General features: G+C 43.0%; 1 protein-coding gene across 1 annotated transcript in view; it reads right to left on the reverse strand.

Annotated features, from left to right (window-relative positions):
* Window positions 1-21,108, reverse strand: part of FBXO36 (F-box protein 36) — a 67,329-nt gene that overhangs the window by 20,597 nt on the left and 25,624 nt on the right. Inside the window, exon 2 of the mRNA XM_045853446.1 lies at window positions 1,594-1,702. Coding sequence (XP_045709402.1) covers window positions 1,594-1,702 — 109 coding nt within the window. The remainder of the gene's footprint in view (window positions 1-1,593; window positions 1,703-21,108) is intronic.

Raw genomic sequence — 21,108 nt, forward strand, 5'->3', positions numbered from 1 at the left:
GGGCAAGCGGGAGGCAGGTGAAGATTTGGCCCTTAAGCCTCTGGACAAAGAAAGGACAATGGTCTCCAATCTGTGAGGCCCAAACCCCCATCTCCAGGAGTTTGTGCAAGTCGATCAGAAAACCACGTGGTCTGTTGGTGAGTACTCAGCACTCAGTAAAGACACAGGGTTTGTGTGCTACAGGGTTAGGTGCTACAGGGTTTAGAAAATAAAATGGATCCTAACTTGAAAATAAAAAGTGTTCTCCAGAAGCTTCTTTTATAACCACGTATCTCCGCAGAAACATGCCTATTCAATTATTAAATAAGGCAGGAAGGCCTGGCCTGGGTTTTACTCTCTGAAACATGGACAGTCTTTCCCCAACATGGTTCTTTTCAAGCCAATAACGAATTTTGCAAATACTTGCTATTAAAGAGTTAAGGAAATAACGTTTATGATGTTAGGAGTTGGAAGCCATCCATCCAGGCATTTAACTATTTAAGGAAACAACAACAACAAAAATCAAACCTTCTCTCTCTTTCTCTCTAAAAAAACAACTGTTACATGCTGTGATGTTTCTGAGAGTGTGGGTGCTCGAAGACCCACCCAGGGGGGATGAACAGACCTGACTTTTCAACCCTCACTGCCTAGTCCGGGCAGCATCAGTAGTCAGCTGTGGGGCCCCAGGAAAGGCACCGCCGTCCTGCATCTCATTTGGGGATACTAACGAGGATACTACTGTTTATTTCACGTGGACATTGTAACAATAAAACGAGAACATGCATATAAAAGTGATTTCCAGCTTTAAATTTCTATTGTGAAGGAATAATTATTAGAGTTCAGTTAAAGAAAGTTCTTTTAGAGACACATCCTGATGCACCTTAAAAGGATGAAATGATTATGACCACTGAGATTGGCTTCAAAACAATACAGTGGAAACAGTGGGGTTTTTGTACATTTTGAGTATTGTGGAAGCTGTGTTACAGGTACATGACTTTTTTTTAAACCATTTTTGGACTTTTTTTATGTTTGAAATTTTCACATTGAGAAGCAAGAAAGCACAGGGGATACTGGAGGGCAGTCTCTGTCGTTAAGTCCAAGTTCATTCAGACAACTTCTCAAGCCAACCTCGAGAGCAAAAGAAATGGTAGTGATTTTAAGTGAATGCCAAAATACATAAGAGTTGAAGGATTTGATCATTTGAGTATGTTTTTAGCACCTTTTATTTTTAACTAGAGGAAATCCATTTTAATTAAATATTATAGCAAAAAAAAAATGGGGCGGGGGAGGGTGGTGGGGACAAATGTGCTTGAACCATAAAAAATAAATTTAAAATATTATAGCAAAAATATATATTTTCATGATTTAAGATTATAAATGGAATCCACATGTTAACCTGGCATCTTAAACACATTAAGATCTGCCCCAAAATTTAAGGATATGTTAACAATTTTCTACTTCTTAATAACCTACTATTCTCCTACTGCTACTGTATTATATAAAGTACATAATGACATATCAATATTGCAAATGATGATCCTTTTATCATGAAAATCTGTTGCTAATTCAAGGGAACGTAACAGCAGTAAGTACATAACACACTCCCTTCCTTACCCTGAAGAGGTGAATTCTCTAAGAAGTCTTCATGAGATTCTTTTGTTTCTCCAGGTTCTGATGATCGATACTCACTCCTCAGAGAAACCTTCCACCATCTAAAGATGACCTGTGGTTGAAAAGAAGGGAGATATGAATTAAAAGTGACTTAAAGGCCAACCGCTGTAGTTCGGTTGGGGTTTTGCGCAATCACTGTGGCGGGCACATAGGTTATGCGCCCAGCATCGCCTGTAACTTGCAATGTGGCGTCACAGCAAATGGAAGTGAGGTCTGTGCGCCAGTGGACATTTTTCTTAGTGATTAGGGTCCCAGAATCAAAGTGTTGGAAGGAATCCTAAAAATCTATCAAGTCAGCGCTGGCCGGTGTGGCTCAGTTGATGGGAGCATCATCCTGAACAGTGAAAGTGTGCAGGTTCAATTCCTGGTCAGGGCATAGACCTAGGTTGTAGGTTCGATTCCCAGTCGGGACACAAGGCAACCAGTTGTACAAAAGGCAAGAAATCAGTTTCTCCCTCACATCGATGTTTCTCTCTCTCTCTCTCTCCCTTCCCCTCTCTAAAAAACCAATGAGTATGTCCTTGAATTAAAATATTTTTTTAAAAACTTAAAAATCTATCAAATGAATTGATGTAAAAAATCACCCAGAGGCAAATGACGTTTCTTGAAGACCTCCTAGAACATAGATTCTCTAAATTGGGGAGCCAATCCCAAGGTCACTGCTCCACTCTCTGACTCTTTTCCCATCTACAGCACAGACAAGGTGAGTGAACACTTTTCTCCTAAAGAGGGACAGTTACATGGACAGGGGCCGGAGGAAGCACCATTATGCATTGTTTGATGCACGGCAGTGTCATTGCACAGGACACTTCTTGGTGATGGAACTGCTGATAGTCTGTTTGATTTCTACAAGCATTTTGGTTTAAGCAAACTTCATTTCCATGGTGATGGACCACACTGAAGTCCCACGTTGACTTCATGGCTGCCAATGACCAGGCCTAATGAGAAGGCCCTTGAAGCTTTTCCAACTTATTTCACGTTTTCCAACCTATAATGGAACTGGGTAGTTATTTGAGATGACAAAACTCCCACCAACTTGAGCAACAAAACAAACAGTTTCTGCACGAGGACAGCCAGGGAAGATGATGCAGGAGACGGACAGTGGAGAGACATTGCTTGGCTTCATGGCTCCGAGGTCGTCCCCCACTGGCATCACCAGGTAAGGTAAGATAAGGTTCACGCAAAATGGGTAAGCAGGTGGGAGCCTGCTGCGGGGCTCCCTTTATTTACAGGTCCCTCTCTCCCATCCCGGTGTCTCTTCTCTTCGCATAAGGACACTAGTCACGTTGGGTTAGGGCTCCACCTTTATGACTACCCTTAACCTTTTTAAAAAAAAAAATTTATTTATTCATTTTTAGAAGGAGGGGGAGGGAGGGAGAAAGAGAGGGAGAAGAGAAACATCAATGTGTGGTTGCCTCTCACGCGCCCCTTACTGGGGACCTGGCCTGCAACTCAGGCATGTGCCCTGACTGGGAATCGAGCTGGCGACCCTTTGATTCATAGGCTGGTGTTCAATCCACTGAGCTACTAAATTACCTATTCAAAGGCCCTGTCTCCAAATACAGTTGCATTGGAGGTTAGGACTCCAATCTGGGAACTTGGGGGGGGATATCATTCAGTTCATAATAGAGGGGTATCAAGTATTACAGTAGAAAGAACATGAATTTTGGAGAAAGGCTTAGCCAATTTATTTAATCTCTCTGCACTTCAATTCCCTTTCTATTAAATATCATTAAAGTTAACAATAAATACTATAAATAATATGCCCTTTCTGTTGAATGACAATGCCAGACAACCTGAATTTAATGGTGTGTTCTTTATGCCACATGATCTAGAACTTTTACAACTAATTGGGAAGTCAAAGAATTTAGTCTTTCCACTACACATACAGGAGAGCAAAAAGTCTCAGAGGTGAAGTTAGAAGTGACAGGTCTCCTTCCCCACAACCTTACTACCAGAGGTTATCTCAGATTGAATTCTGCCCCAGGAAAGACATTAGTCGCCAGGCAGGCACCTCTAGAGTCCCAGAGATGTTTCTGGAAGCTCAGCGGAGCCCCCCTCACTGTCTTCTTTGGCACTCTAGGGGAACCATCCCAGGAAAATTTCTCTCTGGCCCAAGTGCACCTGAATTATAATGACGTAAGTAGCTACCCTTCTAGCCAGATCAAGCAACTAAGTCCTTGATTAAGTGGATCAGGGAACAAATGGAGTTCTGGACAGGGCTCTGCTCCAGAAACATTATGTCACCAAACTTATGTTGTTCAATAAAAGGCAGAGAGACACTTGTACAATCTTACCTGACAGCTTCGCATCTTGCACATCATTCATTTCAGCAATGAAAAATTATTTCTGACATTCCTCATAGTAATTCACTAGCCCTCTGGCACTGATTTACAAGGCAGTACTCTAAGTGCCTGCCCTACCTAGCAAGGGCCTCTGGAGGGAGGATCCTCAGGGCACGGTATGAAGCTAACTCGCCCACATAGATAAGCATCCTGCTGGCTCCTCCGAGGTATTTAAATTACGGAGAATACAGCACTTGCCTAAGGAAACAAGGCTGGCTAGAACCAGAATCCAAGCCTCCTCACTCCCAACTGGTAAACACAGTCTGTTCCCAGGCAGGAAGCTCTCTTTGCATATAACTTCCGAGGTACTACAAGCTTTACAGAGTGGCCCAGAGATCTGCTCGGAATTGCAATTGAGCCTTGTCGAGACTCGATTACGTTCCGCATGCTGTCCTTTCTGAAACAGAAAAACGTGCGAGACGGGTGTTTTCTACCACTTACTACTTCAGACTTGTGAAGGTTGTTTTGAAGGGACAATACTCAATAGTGGTGAGGAGAAGGAATACAAGGTTCCTTAATCATCATCGAAAGGAATGTGAATCAGTTTGGCAAGTGTGACCCAGACATGCCACGTGTAAGAGTCCATCCTAAGGAATTTATCAGAGAGGTGTGCACGTCTTGCGTGTAAGAATGTTTGTCGTAGGTTAATGATGATAATGAAGAGTCAGGACCAGCCTGAGGGTCCGACAGTTGGGGCTAGTTAAACAATTATAGCACATTTCGATGCTGGAATACTCTGCACCCGATAAGTAAAAAGAATAATAACGCAGGATAATATTAATAATCATTTGCTTACACTGATACTCCAAAGACAGGAAGGGAGACACTCCTGTACGTGCCGGGGGAGGGGCATGGGCATGGCAGTCAACACCACTGTCTCACAGGACGCGCAGCCTGAGGGCGGCTGAGCCCAGGTGTACCCCCCAAATATTTGTGAACAGAGCCCCATTATGGTATTAGCTTATGTTAAGTCACATTACACATACAAAGTTATCTATTTGTTGCTATTTTGAAAATCTTCAAGTCTGTAAATAAGGTTTTAAAAAAATCTCGTTCTGCTGAACTGTGGATGTTTGCTCATTAACATCCTGCAAGAAACGCTGCAGAGGAGCGTCCCGGCTTTTGCAAGACTGTTTCGATCTGGCTGGACACGAGCTTCCTGTGCTCTCCTGGGGTTCGCGGAGCTCCCAACCAGCTGCGGGCGGAGAGCGACTGTGTGTTTATGGGCGAAGAAGCCCACTGTGGTGGGTTCGATAACCGGCACCAGCTCTGCTCATCCAGGGAGCATCTGACTTTGCAAGTCAAGTTCTCTGTCATTGCCTCTTACCCTCTGTCCAGGGAGGGCGGACAATCCGCCTCCTTGTAGGACACACGCCAGTATTTGGTATCTTGATAGAAATCACGTGACCGGTGGTCGAGTTCTTCAAACATTTCATTGATACTTAGCATATTATACTTTATACATCTTTTTAATAAACTTGAACGTTGAGCTTTCTTACGAGAGAGGTCTAAGATTTCTCATTAATCCCTCTTGGCATCTCTCCTGCACAAAGTACTAGAGCAAGACTGCAAAGATTTATTGTCCACCCAGTGAGGGCCCCTGAAGGTCAGGCCCTTTCGCCACCAGGACGGCAGTGATTCACTAGGCAGCCCTCAGGGGGGCACTGGGAAAAGCAGGCCCAATTAGGCTTCTTAGCCTTCGTGCACATTGGGCAATGCACGCCCCTTCCCCTAGTCTGAGGCTGTGATCTTCCCACCTCTGGCCCTAGTGAAGAACCCTACTCCTGGGACAGGAAGTGCAGACTCTGGTGTTAGACAGGTCTGGCTTAAACCCTGGTCTGTGTCCTTTGCCTTGGGCAAATTTCATAATCTCTCTGGCCTCAATTTCCTCATATCCAAAATGCAAAGAATGATGCCCGCATCACCCATTTGGAAAGATGACGTGAGATAAACCCAAAGTGTCCAGCAAGATGCCAGATAAATGAAGTAGTTCCATAGAGGCCTTGCCTTTTTGTTCTCTTTCCCCACTTTACACACCCTTCATAGTCAAAACAACAAACTCAACCCAAAATACCAACAGATAAGAATCAAGTGTTTTTTTTCTTATTAATTGTCTAACTATATATTCAATCCTACTTCATCAAGTTCTGCTTTCTGAATCATATTCTCCAAAGACATTTATTTCAGCTTTCCACTGAGACTTGGTATTTGATTTTTCTAATCATTAGTCAACACTAAGGACTGCATACTTTTTGCTTAGAAGATGCATCCACCCACCCAGTTAACAGACAAAGTGGCTCCTACAGGATTAGGGTGACGAGCCAGATCCCACACACTGAATGGGGCATCCTGAATCTTCCTGAACATCTGACCAGGAAAGACATTTATGACTTAGCACACAACTACCTCTGCTTTCTCCTACAGAGAACTGTCATTCTATCAGATCCAATTCCTTCCTGTTTGGGAAACCACATATAATTAGGGGAGTTCACTGAGCGTGGTAGAGATACTGTATCGTGGACAGTTTATGAAATTAGGTCTTTTCTTAGGTAAGGAACGATTTTCTTATCTGAACATCGTGCTGAGACATGGAGAAGCCACAAGGGCAAATGGCAAGTAGTTTCACCTTTAGATATTACTCCAAAGATCACACAGCACCAGCATTCCCAAAGGTAGAAAGATGTTATTTTTTAAAATGAATTACGAGGATAATTTCTTCCTTTTTTTCCCCCACCTATTTAAACTATAAACACATGATATGTTTTTGGTGCAAATTTATTTCAAATATGTGTTCCTCTATGTATCTATGTTTGGTTCAACTTGCCTAAACATGGCAAAACTTAGATTTTCAGCTTTAGAAAGTTTTACTATGAAATGGTAGTAATTTTTACGCATTAAGAATAAAAGCAACATTATTAAGCCCTGGCTGGCGTAGCTCAGTGGATTGAACGCGGGCTGCAAACCAAAGTGTCACAGGTTCGATTCCCAGTCAGGGTACGTGCCTGGGTTGCAGGCCATGACCCCCAGCAACCGCACATTGATGTTTCTTTCTCTCTCTCTCCCTCCCTTCTCTCTCTAAAAATAAAATAAATAAAATCTTTAAAAAAATTTTTTAAAGAATAAAAGCAACATTATTAATAATGGGAAAAATGAGGCTGAGGCTAAAATGAGAATGGAATAAACTGAAAATTTTGATAATGAAGAACAGAGGACACCGAGATGTTTCTGTCCTTCAATAGTTCAGACAGGAAGCTGCCACGGAGAGTCAGGTGAGTAAACCTCAGACGCGGTGGGCCTGACCCGGAATCGGTGGCTGGTTGGGAATCGGGGGCAGACAGACCGTGCTCGCTGGTGGCAGACCAGCACACATTTGCCCACCTGCCTGTCCAAGGTGAGCCCCATTTGTCTGGTAGCCTCCCTCCTCTACAGAGAGGTCTGGCATACTAGATTTGTCATTTTAGTTTAAATACATAGGATTAAGCTTGCATTTAGTGCTAAAATTTAGGAATTTTTTAAAAGATTTTATTTATTTTTAGAGAGAGGAAGGGAAGGAGAAAGAGAGGGAGAGAAACACCAATGTGTGGTTGCCCCTCCCATGCCCCCCCCACCAGAGACCTGGTCCACAACCTTGGCATATTGGGACAATGCTCTAACTGACTGGGCTACCCGGCCAGAGCTCAACAGATTTCTCAGAAAGGGTTTATAGGAAGTAAACTTTTTGTCTGAAGATGTGCATATTCTCTCCCAGGTTCCAGTCCTCTGTCACTGTTACTCAGTGCAGGAGCCAGTGGCCAAGGCAGATGGCCTCCAGATGTGCCCTCGGGCACGCATTCTCTGCTGTCAGCTGCTTCTACAGGCCAGGGCTGGCCCCCTCTCTTTGACAAGTTCCTTTCCATCAGCAGGCTACTCATTCCTGTTCCTGCGGGTAGTCACATGCTCTCCAAGGAAACATGAACCTCAGTCTTGCTGGGGGAGAAAGAGAACAGATATCCTAGTTATTGCTGTCCACCCTCCCCCCAGCACACAGGTAATACCTGCTTTCGGCCACTGCTACTTCTGGACTGTTTAGAGCCCTCTCTTAAGTTGTTAACCATCTTCTATTAGTTAACAGTTATTTTTTAAAAATCTGTCCCAGCCCTGGCTGGCGTAGCTCAGTGGATTGAGTGCGGGCTGCGAACCAAAGCATCGCAGGTTCGATTCCCAGTCAGGGCACTTGCCTGGGCTGCAGGCCATGACGCCCAGCAACCGCACATTGATGTTTCTCTCTCTCTCTCTTTCTCCCTCCCTTCCCTCTCTAAAAATAAATAAATAAAATCTTTAAAAAAAAAAGAATGGCAATGTGGGAATATGTAAATGCCTTAAAAAAATTTGTCTCTAGTAAAAATAACAAATTGTCCCTGAACAGACCTTCCTGAATGGAGATATCTGCCATGATTCCTTTGTCACTCATTATGCTGGGCACTTGGTGAGAGCTTTTAATCTGGGGACATGCACTTAATATTTAGGACAATTTCTTGTATGTCATTTTTTTTTTTGGAACTCCTCTTTTTCACATATTGGACCTTCTGGTCTAATTTTTAATTTTAATTGTTCTTTTTTCCCTCTATTGTTCATCTCTTACTTTTGGTTCTTTTTCTCTAGATGATTTTCTCAATTTCTTGAGTTTCTCATTTTTACTATCGTATTTTTTTGTTTTCTTAAAGTTCTTTTAAGTTTTCTGAGTGGTATTTTTTTTCTGGTGTGCTGTTCTTGTTTCGTGGATACAATATCTCTTCTTCTTCTTCTGAGGATACTGCTGATGAATAATTTGTTTAGTCTTTGTGCATTGTCTTTATTTTCTCCAAGATTCTAGTTCCCGTATTTTGGTGGTGTTGATTTGTTCAGGCTTTGCTCAAAAGTCTGCTCATTGTTAGCTGCTGTTAGCTGTCTGTGTGTGTTCACGAGTCACGAGTGGGGCTCGCTGTGTCTGCTGGGGCTCTTTGGTTGGAGGATCCTGGTATTAATATCTTTTCTTTTTTTTTTTTACTTTTTTTTATTGTTGTTCAAGTACAGTTTTCTGCCTCCACCCCACCACCTCAGCCCTCCCCACCTCCCTCCCCCGTTTCCACCCTCCCCCTTGTTACTGTCCATGTGTCCTTTATCGTTGTTCCTGTGAACCCTTCACCCTTTTCCCCCATTATCCCCTCCCCTCTCCCCTCTGGTCACTGTCAGCCTGTTCTCAATTTCAGTGTCTTTGGCTATACTTTTCTTCCTTGTTCATTTTGTTGATTAGGTTCCTGTTAATGGTGAGATCATATGGTATTTGTCTTTAATATCTTTTTTTTTAGATTTATTTATTTTTAGAGAGAGGGGAAGGGAGGGAGAGAAAGGGAGAGAAACACAACTGTGTGATTGCCTCTCACATGCCCCCTACTGAGGACCTGGCCTGCAACCCAGGCATGTGCCCTGACTGTGAATCGAACCAGCGACCCTTTGGTTCCCAGGCCCTCACTCAGTCCCCTGAGCTACACCAGCCAAGGTCTGGCTATTAGTATCTTGCAATCTCTCTTCTTTACTTGGTCTGATTCTCCAGAGAAGAATCTTCCAGATGTCTGCCTGGAGGGTATATTCCTGGGGCCTGCAATATTCTCTGTAGAAGTCACAGTGAGTCCCCTACTTCAGCATGCAGATTTTCACTTAATCCTTGGCCATATTCAGCACTGAGTCCCTCTGTCCCCAGTGGCTTAGTGTCCTGTGTCCATGGATGCCTTAGTTTACCCATCCACAGATCAAATTCCCAGTCTTCCCCTGTGGGTGAGGCAAAGCTGTTCCTGGTTGTACACAGGAGAGGAAGGGCTGAAGAGGAAAGTAGTTCTAATCACATCAACAGACTTTCAACCATTACTACTGTTTTTCAGGTCCTTCTTCCACCTCCCTTTCCAAAGAATCTGTTTCCACCCATTTCTGAGCCACCACGCTCTGGGGCCCCAGGGTGCAAATCTGATTGCTTCTTGACTTCCCTAGTTTAGGTTTCAGCTTTCTCAGGGCTTGTAAATCAGCTACCAGTTCATCTGCTTTGTAGCCTGCAAAATTGTTGCCTTTGTTGCTTTTCCCATTCTCTTTGTTTTTGTGGGTTTATGCTTTAGAAAAACCCTGTAATTGTCATTTTAGTGGTGTTGCCAGAGGGAGGGAAGGTATGTAATAGTTCTTTAACTAGAAGCCACACTTCTAAGCTATATTTTTAAGATGTTTAAAATGCTACGGATAATCTGACATACTATATTTGTCATTTTAATTTAAACACATAGGATAATGAAAATGATTAAATTGGTAATTGGTATTTAAATTTAGGCATATCTATTAAATTTACAATGATTTTAAGATGTTTGTAAGTTTAAAAGAGTTTGATCTACATTTTCATTACAGCTTTTTAAACACTTGGCTGATTTTTTTTTTTTAGATTTGTAATCATGTCTTTTTAGATTTTAGAAATGCTTGAGAAAATCAAATATATTTGTAATATAGATTGAAATACTTAAGAGGATTTAATCAAGTTTTTAAATCATATTTACATATAAGAGAATTTAGTTTGTTAGATTTATAAGTTTGGGGGCTTTAATTTACATTATTTAGATAAACTAAGTAAGTTTGTAAATGGTGCTTAAATGTTTAAGGGATTATAATTTGTTAAATGCATAAGCTAGATAAACATTAAAGAACAATGAAAATGAATGTTTTTAATTTTGATGCAAAATTACTTGACTTATAATTCAATTTACTAGGTTTCTTAGTTGTATTTGAAGGTTAAAAATAGATTTTTAATTCTAACTTTAATTGGATATTAGCAATAAATACAAATAATTGTAATAAGTTTAAAATGTTTTTAATAAATCATAAATTATAAATAATTACAAAGAATTATACAATAGTGTTTCTTAAATTGTATTTAAAAGATTGATTCAGGAATTTGGGGACACTGGATGGCCATTTGGAAAGAAAAATTGATTTATGTCTCACATCAGAATTAACTCCAAATAGATCAAAGATCTGCATGTAAAAAAAATAAACAGTCCTGACTGGTGTACCTCAGTGGATTGAGTGTGGGCTGCGAACCAAAGGGTGGCCAGTTTGATTCCTAGTCAGAGCACATGCCTGGGTTGTGAGCCAGGTCCCCAGTGGGGGCCACATGAGAGGCAACCACACACTGATGTCTCTCCCCCTCTCTTTCTCCCTCCCTTCCCCTCTCTCTAAAAATAAATAAATAAAATGTGAAAAATAAAAACAAAAAAAAGTTTTAGTTTTTGAAAAAAATAAATAAACCCACACAAGTACTGGAAGAAAACAAAAGTGAATTCTTCTATCTTTCTAATTATGTCTCAAAACCTAAAAATCATAAAAGAGAAGACTGATAAATTTGATTATATAATTATAAAAAACTTGTGCCTGGCCAAGTCTCCCAAAGACCTGTATGGAAATGTTTAAAGCAGCTTAGTTCATAATAAACTCCAAATTGGAAACAACCAAAATATCCATCCATATGACAAAATATTACTCAGCAACAAAAAGAACTGCTGATACATGAAATGACATGGTTGAATCTCAAAAGCATTATCATAAGTGAAAAGAGCCATATACGAAAGGTACATACCATAAGATTCCATTTAGGGCATGTTGGAAAAGGCAAAACAGAAATTAGGTCAGTGGTACCAGGCGTCGTGGGTGGGAGAGAGGACTGACCACAAAGGAACATGAAAGAACTTTTGGGGTTGATGGAAATATTCTATATCTTCCTTATGGTCATAGTTATACATTTGTCAAATTCATGGAACCTAAAAAGGGTGATTTATACTACATTAAAATCATACCTTAATATGCCTGACTTAATAAAAAACATGTCAAAGAAAAAGAAAAAGGATAAACTGGGAAAATGTTTGCGATTACTATTACAACAAAGGGCTAACATCTCTAAAGAGTTTGTAGAAATAGAGAAAAGACCAACAGACTAATTTTTAAAATCAGCAAAAGACATGAAAATAAAGTTCACAAGAAAAAAATTTTCACATGGCCCATAACCACATGAAAAGATACTGGATTTCACTCACAGGAATAGAAACACATACTAAAACCACACTGAGATATCATGTCTCATCTATCCAGACTGGCAAAATCTGACAGACAGAAAACACTCAGTGTTAGCAAGAACACGGAGAAACCGGAACTCACATCGGAGAGAAAAGAGGATTTATTCAATAAACAGTGTTACCATGATAAGCTGTCTCTCTGGAAGAAGTAAACTTAAGCTACATTCAAAAATAAAATCTAGCCCTGGCTGGTGTGGCTTAGTGGACTTAGTGCTGGCCTGCAAACCAAAAGGTCCCCGGTTTGATTCCCAGTCAGGACACATGCCTGGGTTGTGGGCGAGGTCCCCATTTGGGGGTGTGCAAGAGACAATCAAGCGATGTTTCTCTCCCACTCTTTCTCCCTCCCTTCCTCTCTCTAGAAATAAATAAATAAAATCTTTTAAAAAATAAATAAAATCTAGATGGAGTAGTATGATAAGTACAAAAACCAATCTTACAAGGCTTTAGGAAAAAATGCATTACTTTAAAAATAATAAATAATAGTATTTTCATTTCAGGAAATGATACAGGAACAAGGGATAGCACCTCGTTCGGAATGACTGCACATACTTTTATGCCACCCCTGCCTGTTCTCTGGCTGAAATCTTGCAGTCAGAATTCTAGAGGCGACCAATTAGACACTGCTATTTTAACTTAGTAGTTAATTACAAAGATGGTAGCTATTAGTTTTTCTTCCCCTCCTAGGTCTTCAGATCCAGAAATGTAACTTTAAGCAATCGTCTTTATTGAAAAATATTCTATTACAGTAAGTCAAACTGGAGGTCCTACAGAGTTCATGATCATTGTCATTTTCTCTTTACTGAGCACGAAGACTGGGCTATTGTACCTCCGAAACAATCTCACATTAGGCAGGTTCTCAAAGCAAAACTTGCATAAGATTCTGCACCAAGGAAGGAGAATAAGTAAGATAACTACACATGCTGATGATAAAAATCTTTCCAAACGAACACTGTCCACCAACTATATTTAAATTAAAAAAAAATAATGAAGTATTTTGAGAGAACAGATCAATACATTTTATATTAAGTAAAAATTTAAAAAACAAAAGTATTGTTGCAAAGTTAAATATAACATTTAGAGCACATAATCAATACAATATACTATGGACTCAAGGTGTGTTCAAGGATTTGCTGATGAAGTAAAGGCTCATGAAGAAACAAACATGAATTTTTTTAAAAATCTTTCCGAAAGAACAGGAGTGCAAAACCGAACGTGAATACTCTGATTTGGGGTGAGGGGAGGTCCCATCAGCAATAAGAGGAGAAAACACACCATGTCCAAGTGGATGGGACATCCCTGAACGTGGTCCTACGGCGTGAACACACAAATGTGGCTGCGGAGCATCCAAGCAGGTGCTCTGCACCCACGGGAACATTCGGCTCCAGGACCTACTAGCAGGGCGACCTTGGGCGAGCCTCATGATGTTTGTTTGCCTGCTTGTATGCTCTTATCTGCTGGGAGGATTAAATGACGTGATACACGCCTAGCAGAGTACTAGACACATCATTCATTTCCTTTCCTATCAAATTATTATTGGAATTTGTCTATATAACAGATCAAGAACACAGATGTAGTCCCCTTGGTTTATAAGAAGCACAGACCCCCCCACCGCAGCTCCAGTGGGAGAACTGGATGAACCCACAATTTTCTAAGTCTGCAGACGGTAGGACCATTCCCAAGTACAGAAAGTCAGTGGACACAGAGTCATGCCAGTCAGTTTTAACACACATTTTGCAGCAGCCTGACCCCAAAACACTAAGTGTGTCTGCCAGATGGGTGTGCTAAAACTCTGAAAAAAAAATGCAAAGTACTCTACAAACAATAAGATCAAAAAGAGAGAAAAGAAAAAAGCAGCTCTGAACACAGATGCAAGTGGAGCTTTTATTGTTTTGCATTAGTATATCTTCTGGAACAATGCCCAGGAAAAGAAACAACACAACAACAACAACCTGGAATCCTCTCTCCAAAACCTCCCTGGATAGGGGCAGGAAAGTGACTAAGCAGGTAGGAATGTCCAGCTGTCTCTGGTCTTACTTCGCAGAGTACTTCTCAGGACCTACCTGCCTCTGAGCCTGTTAAACTGCCTCTTCATTAAATTACTATTTACAGCTCCAAGGCGTCTCTGCTTTCACTCTGATACAAAATAGTAATCTACTGGCACAAAATGTATTTTTAGAATTTCCCCCCGAGTTTCTTGGTGGGAGCTAGTTCTCTTCCCTCTTGTTACTACCCCATCCCTATTACTGCTGTCTTCAAATGCAGCCTCACGAAGTCCCACCAGTCAGTAAGGGGCCGCATCATCGTTTTATTTCTGTGCCTTCTTCCAGGCCCCTTCCACGGGGGATGCGTCCCCCTTCCCTGTGGTTTCTTTTCTTCCTGTTTGTAGAAGCAACACCTGCCACCAAATACTCTCATGTGTGCTCTTTTCCGTGCTGATCTGCTAGTCAAAAGAATAACCACAAGGCACTTTTGTTACTGGAAGTTAAATATTTCTTAATTATTAAATATATAAAAATGGGGATGTGCTTTGTCAAAACCTTCCTCACCTCTAGCTGTGGATTGAATTGTGTCCCCCTGCCCCACAACCCTCACCAAATTCTACGTTGAAACCTAACCCCCAAAGAAACTAGACTCTCTTTGGGGACAGGGCCTTTGAAAAGGTAATTAGGGTTAAAAAGTGGGGCCCTAATCCAATGTGACTGGTGTCCCTGCAAGAAGGGAGGCGACACCAAGGGTGCACACGCACAAAGGAGAGGTCGGGGGAGGGTGCAGAATGAGGGTGGCCAGCTGCTAGCCAAGGCGCAAGGCCTCGGACGAAGCCACACCGGCCACCACCTTGATGCAGCTCCCCCAGGGATAATGATAAAGTAATATTAGATCCTATTGAGTGTCTGCCATGTGCAGTCTGCTTTAGACTTTATCCTAAGCAAAAACCCTGGGAGGTTAGTATCAGTGTACAGATGAATAAACTAAGGCTCACTGAAGCTTAGAAAAACTTGCCCTCACTCATTCATTCCTCAGTGGGATTTGAATCCAGGTCTGTCTGACTCCAAAGCCTCTAAATCTGTTAAGCATGTCAAAACTGTTTGACATGTTGGTTACTGGAATGACAAAAGGCCTCCACTTTCCAATGTCCACGATAATGTAGGGAAGCAGTGGTGTTCATAATCCTAAAGCTGCTAATCCACCAATCATAATACTTGGCATTGGATGAGTTGTTTACTTCCATTTGGTGGGGGTGTGGCTGATGTGCTGAGAAATGATAGCGTTTCATTCATGCCACATTCCACAAGCACACAGAGCGTTGCATTGTTCTGTCAAACACACAAACCCCTGCCCCCGTGGAAATGATATTCTATGGGGAGGGAGACGAACAATAAACAGAACAAGCAAATGCATTTCATAGTGTGTTAGAACGTGATAAGTGTGAAGAAAAATAAACTAAGAAAAGAAGACAGGCAGTGCTGGGCGTGGGGGGGGGCGGGGTTCCATTTTAAACAGAGTGGTCCTGGAAGGTGCCTTTTGAGGCCGTCTGAAATCAGATGGTGGGATGCAGGAGCTGGTGAACTGCTTTGCTGCTCATCCAGCACAGCCTGTGTGGCCCTTCCAAGCATGCAGGTGATAAACAGAAATGCCTCTCGGCGTCCAACCCTAAAGCGGAGTTGCTTGCTCACTAGAGACAAATGTGACCTGTATTGTACATGAAAACCCCAGGATTAGATCTCATGGGCTTTCCTGCTAAATTGCAGACTATAAGGGAGAATAAGATAAAAACAAGCAATCGTGACACTTAAAAAAAAAATTCTTTGATAGTCACTCAAGCATCTGTCTTCGTGTCCTGTCCAGTATGCTTTCTATAGCCAGTTCCTTGAAAGCTCTTGCCTGGGGCATCCTGGGTGCATGGCCCAGTGCAGTGCAGACAGCGCTTCCACGTAGAAGATGCTTGCACATGCAACGAGAGACTGGCCTCTGGATGATCAGCACCCTGTCTCCCTGCTCTGCCATCCTTTTCTCGTCACCCCAGCGAGTTGTCTGTTAAGTACCACGTTGTGATTATACTGCCATGCATTCGCACATGCGTGTCCAAATGCTTACAGCATCTTCCCCTGCCTTGTCCTGAAAAACTCATTCTTCAAGACTTACTTTGTCACTTTTATTGTGTCCTACAGGCATTAAAAGTTCTTGTCTGCTAAGCCCTGGCTGGCGTAGCTCAGTGGGTTGAGCACGGGCTGCGAACCAAAGTGTCGCAGGTTTGATTCCCAGCCAGGGTACATGCCTGGGTTGCAGGCCACGGCCCCCAGCAACCGCACATTGATGTTTCTCTCTCTCTCTATCTCCCTCCCTTCCCTCTCTAAAAATAAATTTTAAAAAATCTTTAAAAAAAAGTTCTTGTCTGCTATTGAAATGACTTGCTGGATTAAGAAACATTCCCTGTTCTCGCTGCAAAACACTTAGCCCTCAATATGTGATCAAACTTCCAAACTGATTTGAATAAAACCTTCAAGGGGGGGGTAGTGATAGTCACACGCCCACTGAGTCAATACGTTGATCAATGGAGTAAATATTTACTGTGGCCTTACCACTCGCAAGGCAGAGAGCCAGGCAACTGTGCGTGGAAGGAGGGAGTGTAGAAAGTGAATAATGTAGTCTTGTTCAAGAAGATCGTATTTGTAGAGCCAGAATACGAATGCAAAAGAATATAAAACATTTATGTGGACTTTTAGAAGATAAATATCTGGCTTTAATTACTTAGAACCTTTATTGTTATACTAACAGTAAATAGTTTCACTTCCTTAACACAGGTGTGCAAGAAATACAATTTTTTTCTATAAGCCAGTGTTACTTTTTTGAATAGGTAATAGAGCCTTATGACATAATGAACAGGGTAAAAGGGAAAGCAACTCTTCCCACTGCAACCCCAAGAGAAGGCGAGGATGTGTTTTCTAAACCGAATCACAGTCACCTGGGCGCCTCCCTCTGCTGCCTACTGAGGCTGAGTCCAAGTTTCTCAGGGGCAGTGCGTCCTCCAGGCCACCGTCTACAAGCCAGCCATAGGTGCAGTGTCCCCTATCCCATCCATCCTTGGGTTATCATCTGGCAGGTGACAGGTAAGTAAAAGGATCAAGTCGGCTCCATTGGCTATGGTGGCACCATTTGCTGAGCAGGCCTGTGACCTTGTTAGACAGGACGGCCGCCGGTTTGCTCTTCTGAGCGCGTCCCCAGGACTGGAAACGACTGGAAAGCGAGAACAGAGCGTGACTAACCGCTCCCTGCAGCCACGGGCAGAAGATAACCCTGGAACGAACAGCAGCCTCCTGTTCCGACCAGCAGCCCAGGGGCCACACAGCAGCACCCCCCACCCTTTGTAATCTAATTATAATCCAGTACGAGCTCAGAGCCCCACCCCCTCAACGGCGGTGCATCTCTCCACTCCATGCCCCTCTCCTTTCTTGGAGAGTGAAAACAAGCTTTCTTCTCTGCGCTTTCTTCTCCTTGTGAATTCTCTCCCAGCCCGCATCACCAACGACCCTAACAAACAGCAAGTGTTACCAAACAGTAAATTGGGGTCCTGCCGCCACCCTCCAGGCAACGTTCCTGAGACAAAGGTTTGGAGATAAAGGAAAGGAGTCTTTCTTTATTCAAAAGCTTCACAATTTTGGAATAACAGCTTTCCACATGCATTAGTCACTTAAGCATATCAATTAAGGCAAAACTCTTTCACTGTTTAGTAACAGCTTAAATCACTTAAGCCTGCCAATTAAGGCTAAACTGCTTCACACCCAGGTTCTCCTATCATTCCCCGGTAGTTTTTAGTCATCTTATTTCTATTGGGTTAGTTTACACACTGAAACAACGTAAGATAGGAAAGTTGCACAGTTTGGAAGAATGGCAGGCTTCTGCCTCAGAGCCCGTCCCCTCTAGAACACCCCAAGGGGAACAAGCCTGCCACCCTCCACCAGGCCGGCCTGGTCCTAGTCTGTGCCCAGAGTTCCCTCCCATCCAAGATACCATCTGTTGGGACACGAGGGCGGCTGCAGCAGCATCGCCCAGGCATCCTCCAGGAAGAAGAGCCTGAGAGCCAGGGAGAGCCAGGGAGAGCCAGCGAGCCAGCCCTCTCTTTACTTCCGTGCGCACTGGAGGCGTTCAGCCTCTCAGCCAGTTCTGCCCTAGGCTGCTTACCAGGGCCTCAGCAAACTCCTCCTATGGCCCTCCCTGCATCTCCCCTCAGATCACTGTCTCTATCGTAAAGGCTACAGCAGTCTCCTGGTCTTCCCTCTTGGCAACATCCTCCCCTCCCCCACCGTCCCCCTCACTGGTGGCTGCAGAGGGAAGCCTCCTAGGTCTTCCCAAGTTCCTCAGGGGGCGTGGGGGTCTGGAAGGCTGTCTGAGGACTGTCCAGCCACCGCCTCCTTGCAACCTGCTGGGGTGGGAGATTTCTCAGGGGACTGTTCTATTCACCTGCCTCTCCTACTCCTCGCTGAGTGTGGTGGGGAAGAATGAGTTCTCCTTAGCTCCTGGAGCTTCAATCTACCTGAGGAGTCTGCTGGGTTTTTGACCTTCTCTCTGACTGTCTCCCTGCTCCTGCAGCCTGGGAGGTTTGCTTGGTGGGAGAAGAATAGGGAAGGGAACTCTGCATATTCTAACCAATCTATTGTTTGCACTAAAACCTTCGGGCCTCTTTCCCCCACCTAGAGGTTGGGTTTTTCACATTTAAAATCCTAGGCCCTTGCATTTCAAAGCCCGGTTTTGGGAAACTCCCTAAGGCAAAGAATCAAGCTGTAAGCAAGGGAAGCAGATAAGGGAATGAAGGCTAGAAAGGTCAAGGAAAAGTTCTCAAACCTGAAGTTTTTGTCTGGCCTAGGTTCTGGTGTGAGACCCTAAACTTCCACACGTACAACTTAAAATAAAGCAATGCCTAGAAACATTTCTATCAGGTAAAGTAATTAAAATAATTTATAAAGTGTTCTTGGAAAGAAAAGTAAAGCATTTAAAAAAAAAGATTCAAATGACACACATTTTATTCAAAAAGTTTTTCCAACTGACATGCATGACCATAATGCATAATTTGCAAGAGTTTTCATGTCAGTATTTATGAAGTTCCACGCTCAGGCTCAAGTTTAACAGGTGGTCAAAGCATCCCAAGGCCTTTTCTGTTTAAGCTTTTGTAAATTGGCGTTGAACAAAATCACTTGAAAGCATCTGGCTTCTGGGCTCGGATGCCACTCACCTCACCTTCACACCTCGTATTCCTCCTTCCCTCTCCTGCAGACCCAGCTTTTGATTTTTTAAATGTAGTCTGTGGTTTTAATGCAAGTTCTTGGTCCCTAGCTCCTGTTTGCTCCCCTGGGCCAGTCCTGTGGCTCAGGGTAGCTTCTGAAGCTACATGCCCAGATTCATTTTTCCTGAGACAAAGTCATGTAAAATGTTCCTGCATGGGGCTGCCAGCCAAGGTGTCTCCTGTTTCTCAGATAAGCTTTTTCAAAATCTATGCTGTGAATGATTGTCTCCGAGTCCTCACCCGGTGACTTTCCACGTGCTCCCATGGACCCTGTGTGTAGATCTGTCTTTAGCACTTAAGCTACTGCACTGAAACTGATTTACTTATCCTTGTGTCAACCTGCTTTGGACAGTGTTCCTCCCTCCAGTCCTGGACAAGGACAGGGTTCTCTGAGTCCTGTCCTTGGACCTTTGCTCACCTTCCTGGATAAACTCTGCAGTCGTCTGGGTGATATCACCCGTTCTAATCTAAGGCTCCTTCCTGGCTTTCTACCTACCATTTGTGTGCTGATGACTCACCATTTTTAACTCCAGCCCGGATCTCTTGGCCTAATGAACATCTCTACCTGTATATGATTAACTTAATATACTTAACACAGAATTTAGTGTCTTCTCCTTTAAGCCTTATCTTCCTGGGTTCTTATGTTAGTGAATGGCATTACCAGTGGTCAGCAAACTCCAGCCAATAGGTCATACATGTCTGCAGCTTGAGCTAAGAATGATTTCTATATTTTTAAAAAGAAAAAACCAAGCCCTGGCTGGCGTAGCTCAGTGGATTGAGCGCGGGCTGGGAACCAAAGTGTCCCAGGTTCGATTCCCAACTAGGGTACATTCCTGGGTTGCAGGCCATAACCCCCAGCAACCGCACATTGATGTTTCTCTCTCTCTCTCTCTCCCCCCCTTCCCTCCCTAAAAAAAATAAATAAAATCTTAAAAAAAAAAAGAATACTATCGCATCCTTTAAAATAAATAAATAAAAAGAAAAAACCAGCCCTGGCTGGCGTAGCTCAGTGGATTGAGCACTAGCCTGCGAACCAAAGCATTGCAGGTTCGATTCCCAGTCAGGGCACATGCCTGGGTTGCAGGCCACATCCCCAGTGGGGGCCACGTGAGAGGCAACCACACATTGACGTTTCTCTCTCTCTCTTTCTCCCTCCCTTCCCCTCTCTAAAAATAAAAATAAATAAAATCTTAAAAAAAAGAAAGGTGAGTTTCTTAAAAAAAAGAAAAAACCAAAAGCACAAAGAATATACAACAGAGGCCAATGTGGCCCATAAAGCCTAAAACTATTTCCTATCTGGCCTTTTACAGAAGAAGATTACCAACCTATGGGCATTATCACTTGCCAAAGAACCTAAAAACCAGTAATGACATGAATTAATTAACAGTAATAATTAGCAAAAGTTGAGTTTACCCTGTTGAGACACTGGGTGTTCTGCATATTTCACTTTACTTTCACATTAACCTACCACTGTCAGGATGCCCTGGCTACAGTTCACAGAAAGTCCCAAGGGACTGGCTGAAATGGAGTCTAGAGACAGGGAGGCTCAGGCCAGTACGATCAGTGGTCCAGCTGTGTCATCAGGCACCTAGGTTTTTCCACTGTTCTGCTTTCTATCAGTGACAAGTGGGGTGCTGCACGTGCTGTCATTACTGTCTGCTGAGAGAGAAGAGGAAGCACCCCTCAACCACGGAATATGAGGAGTTCCGCCTAG

This window comes from Phyllostomus hastatus, unplaced genomic scaffold (assembly GCF_019186645.2).
Source record: "Phyllostomus hastatus isolate PE091 unplaced genomic scaffold, TTU_PhHast_1.1 phas_contig_137, whole genome shotgun sequence".
In the NCBI taxonomy this organism is placed as follows: Eukaryota; Metazoa; Chordata; class Mammalia; order Chiroptera; family Phyllostomidae; genus Phyllostomus; species Phyllostomus hastatus.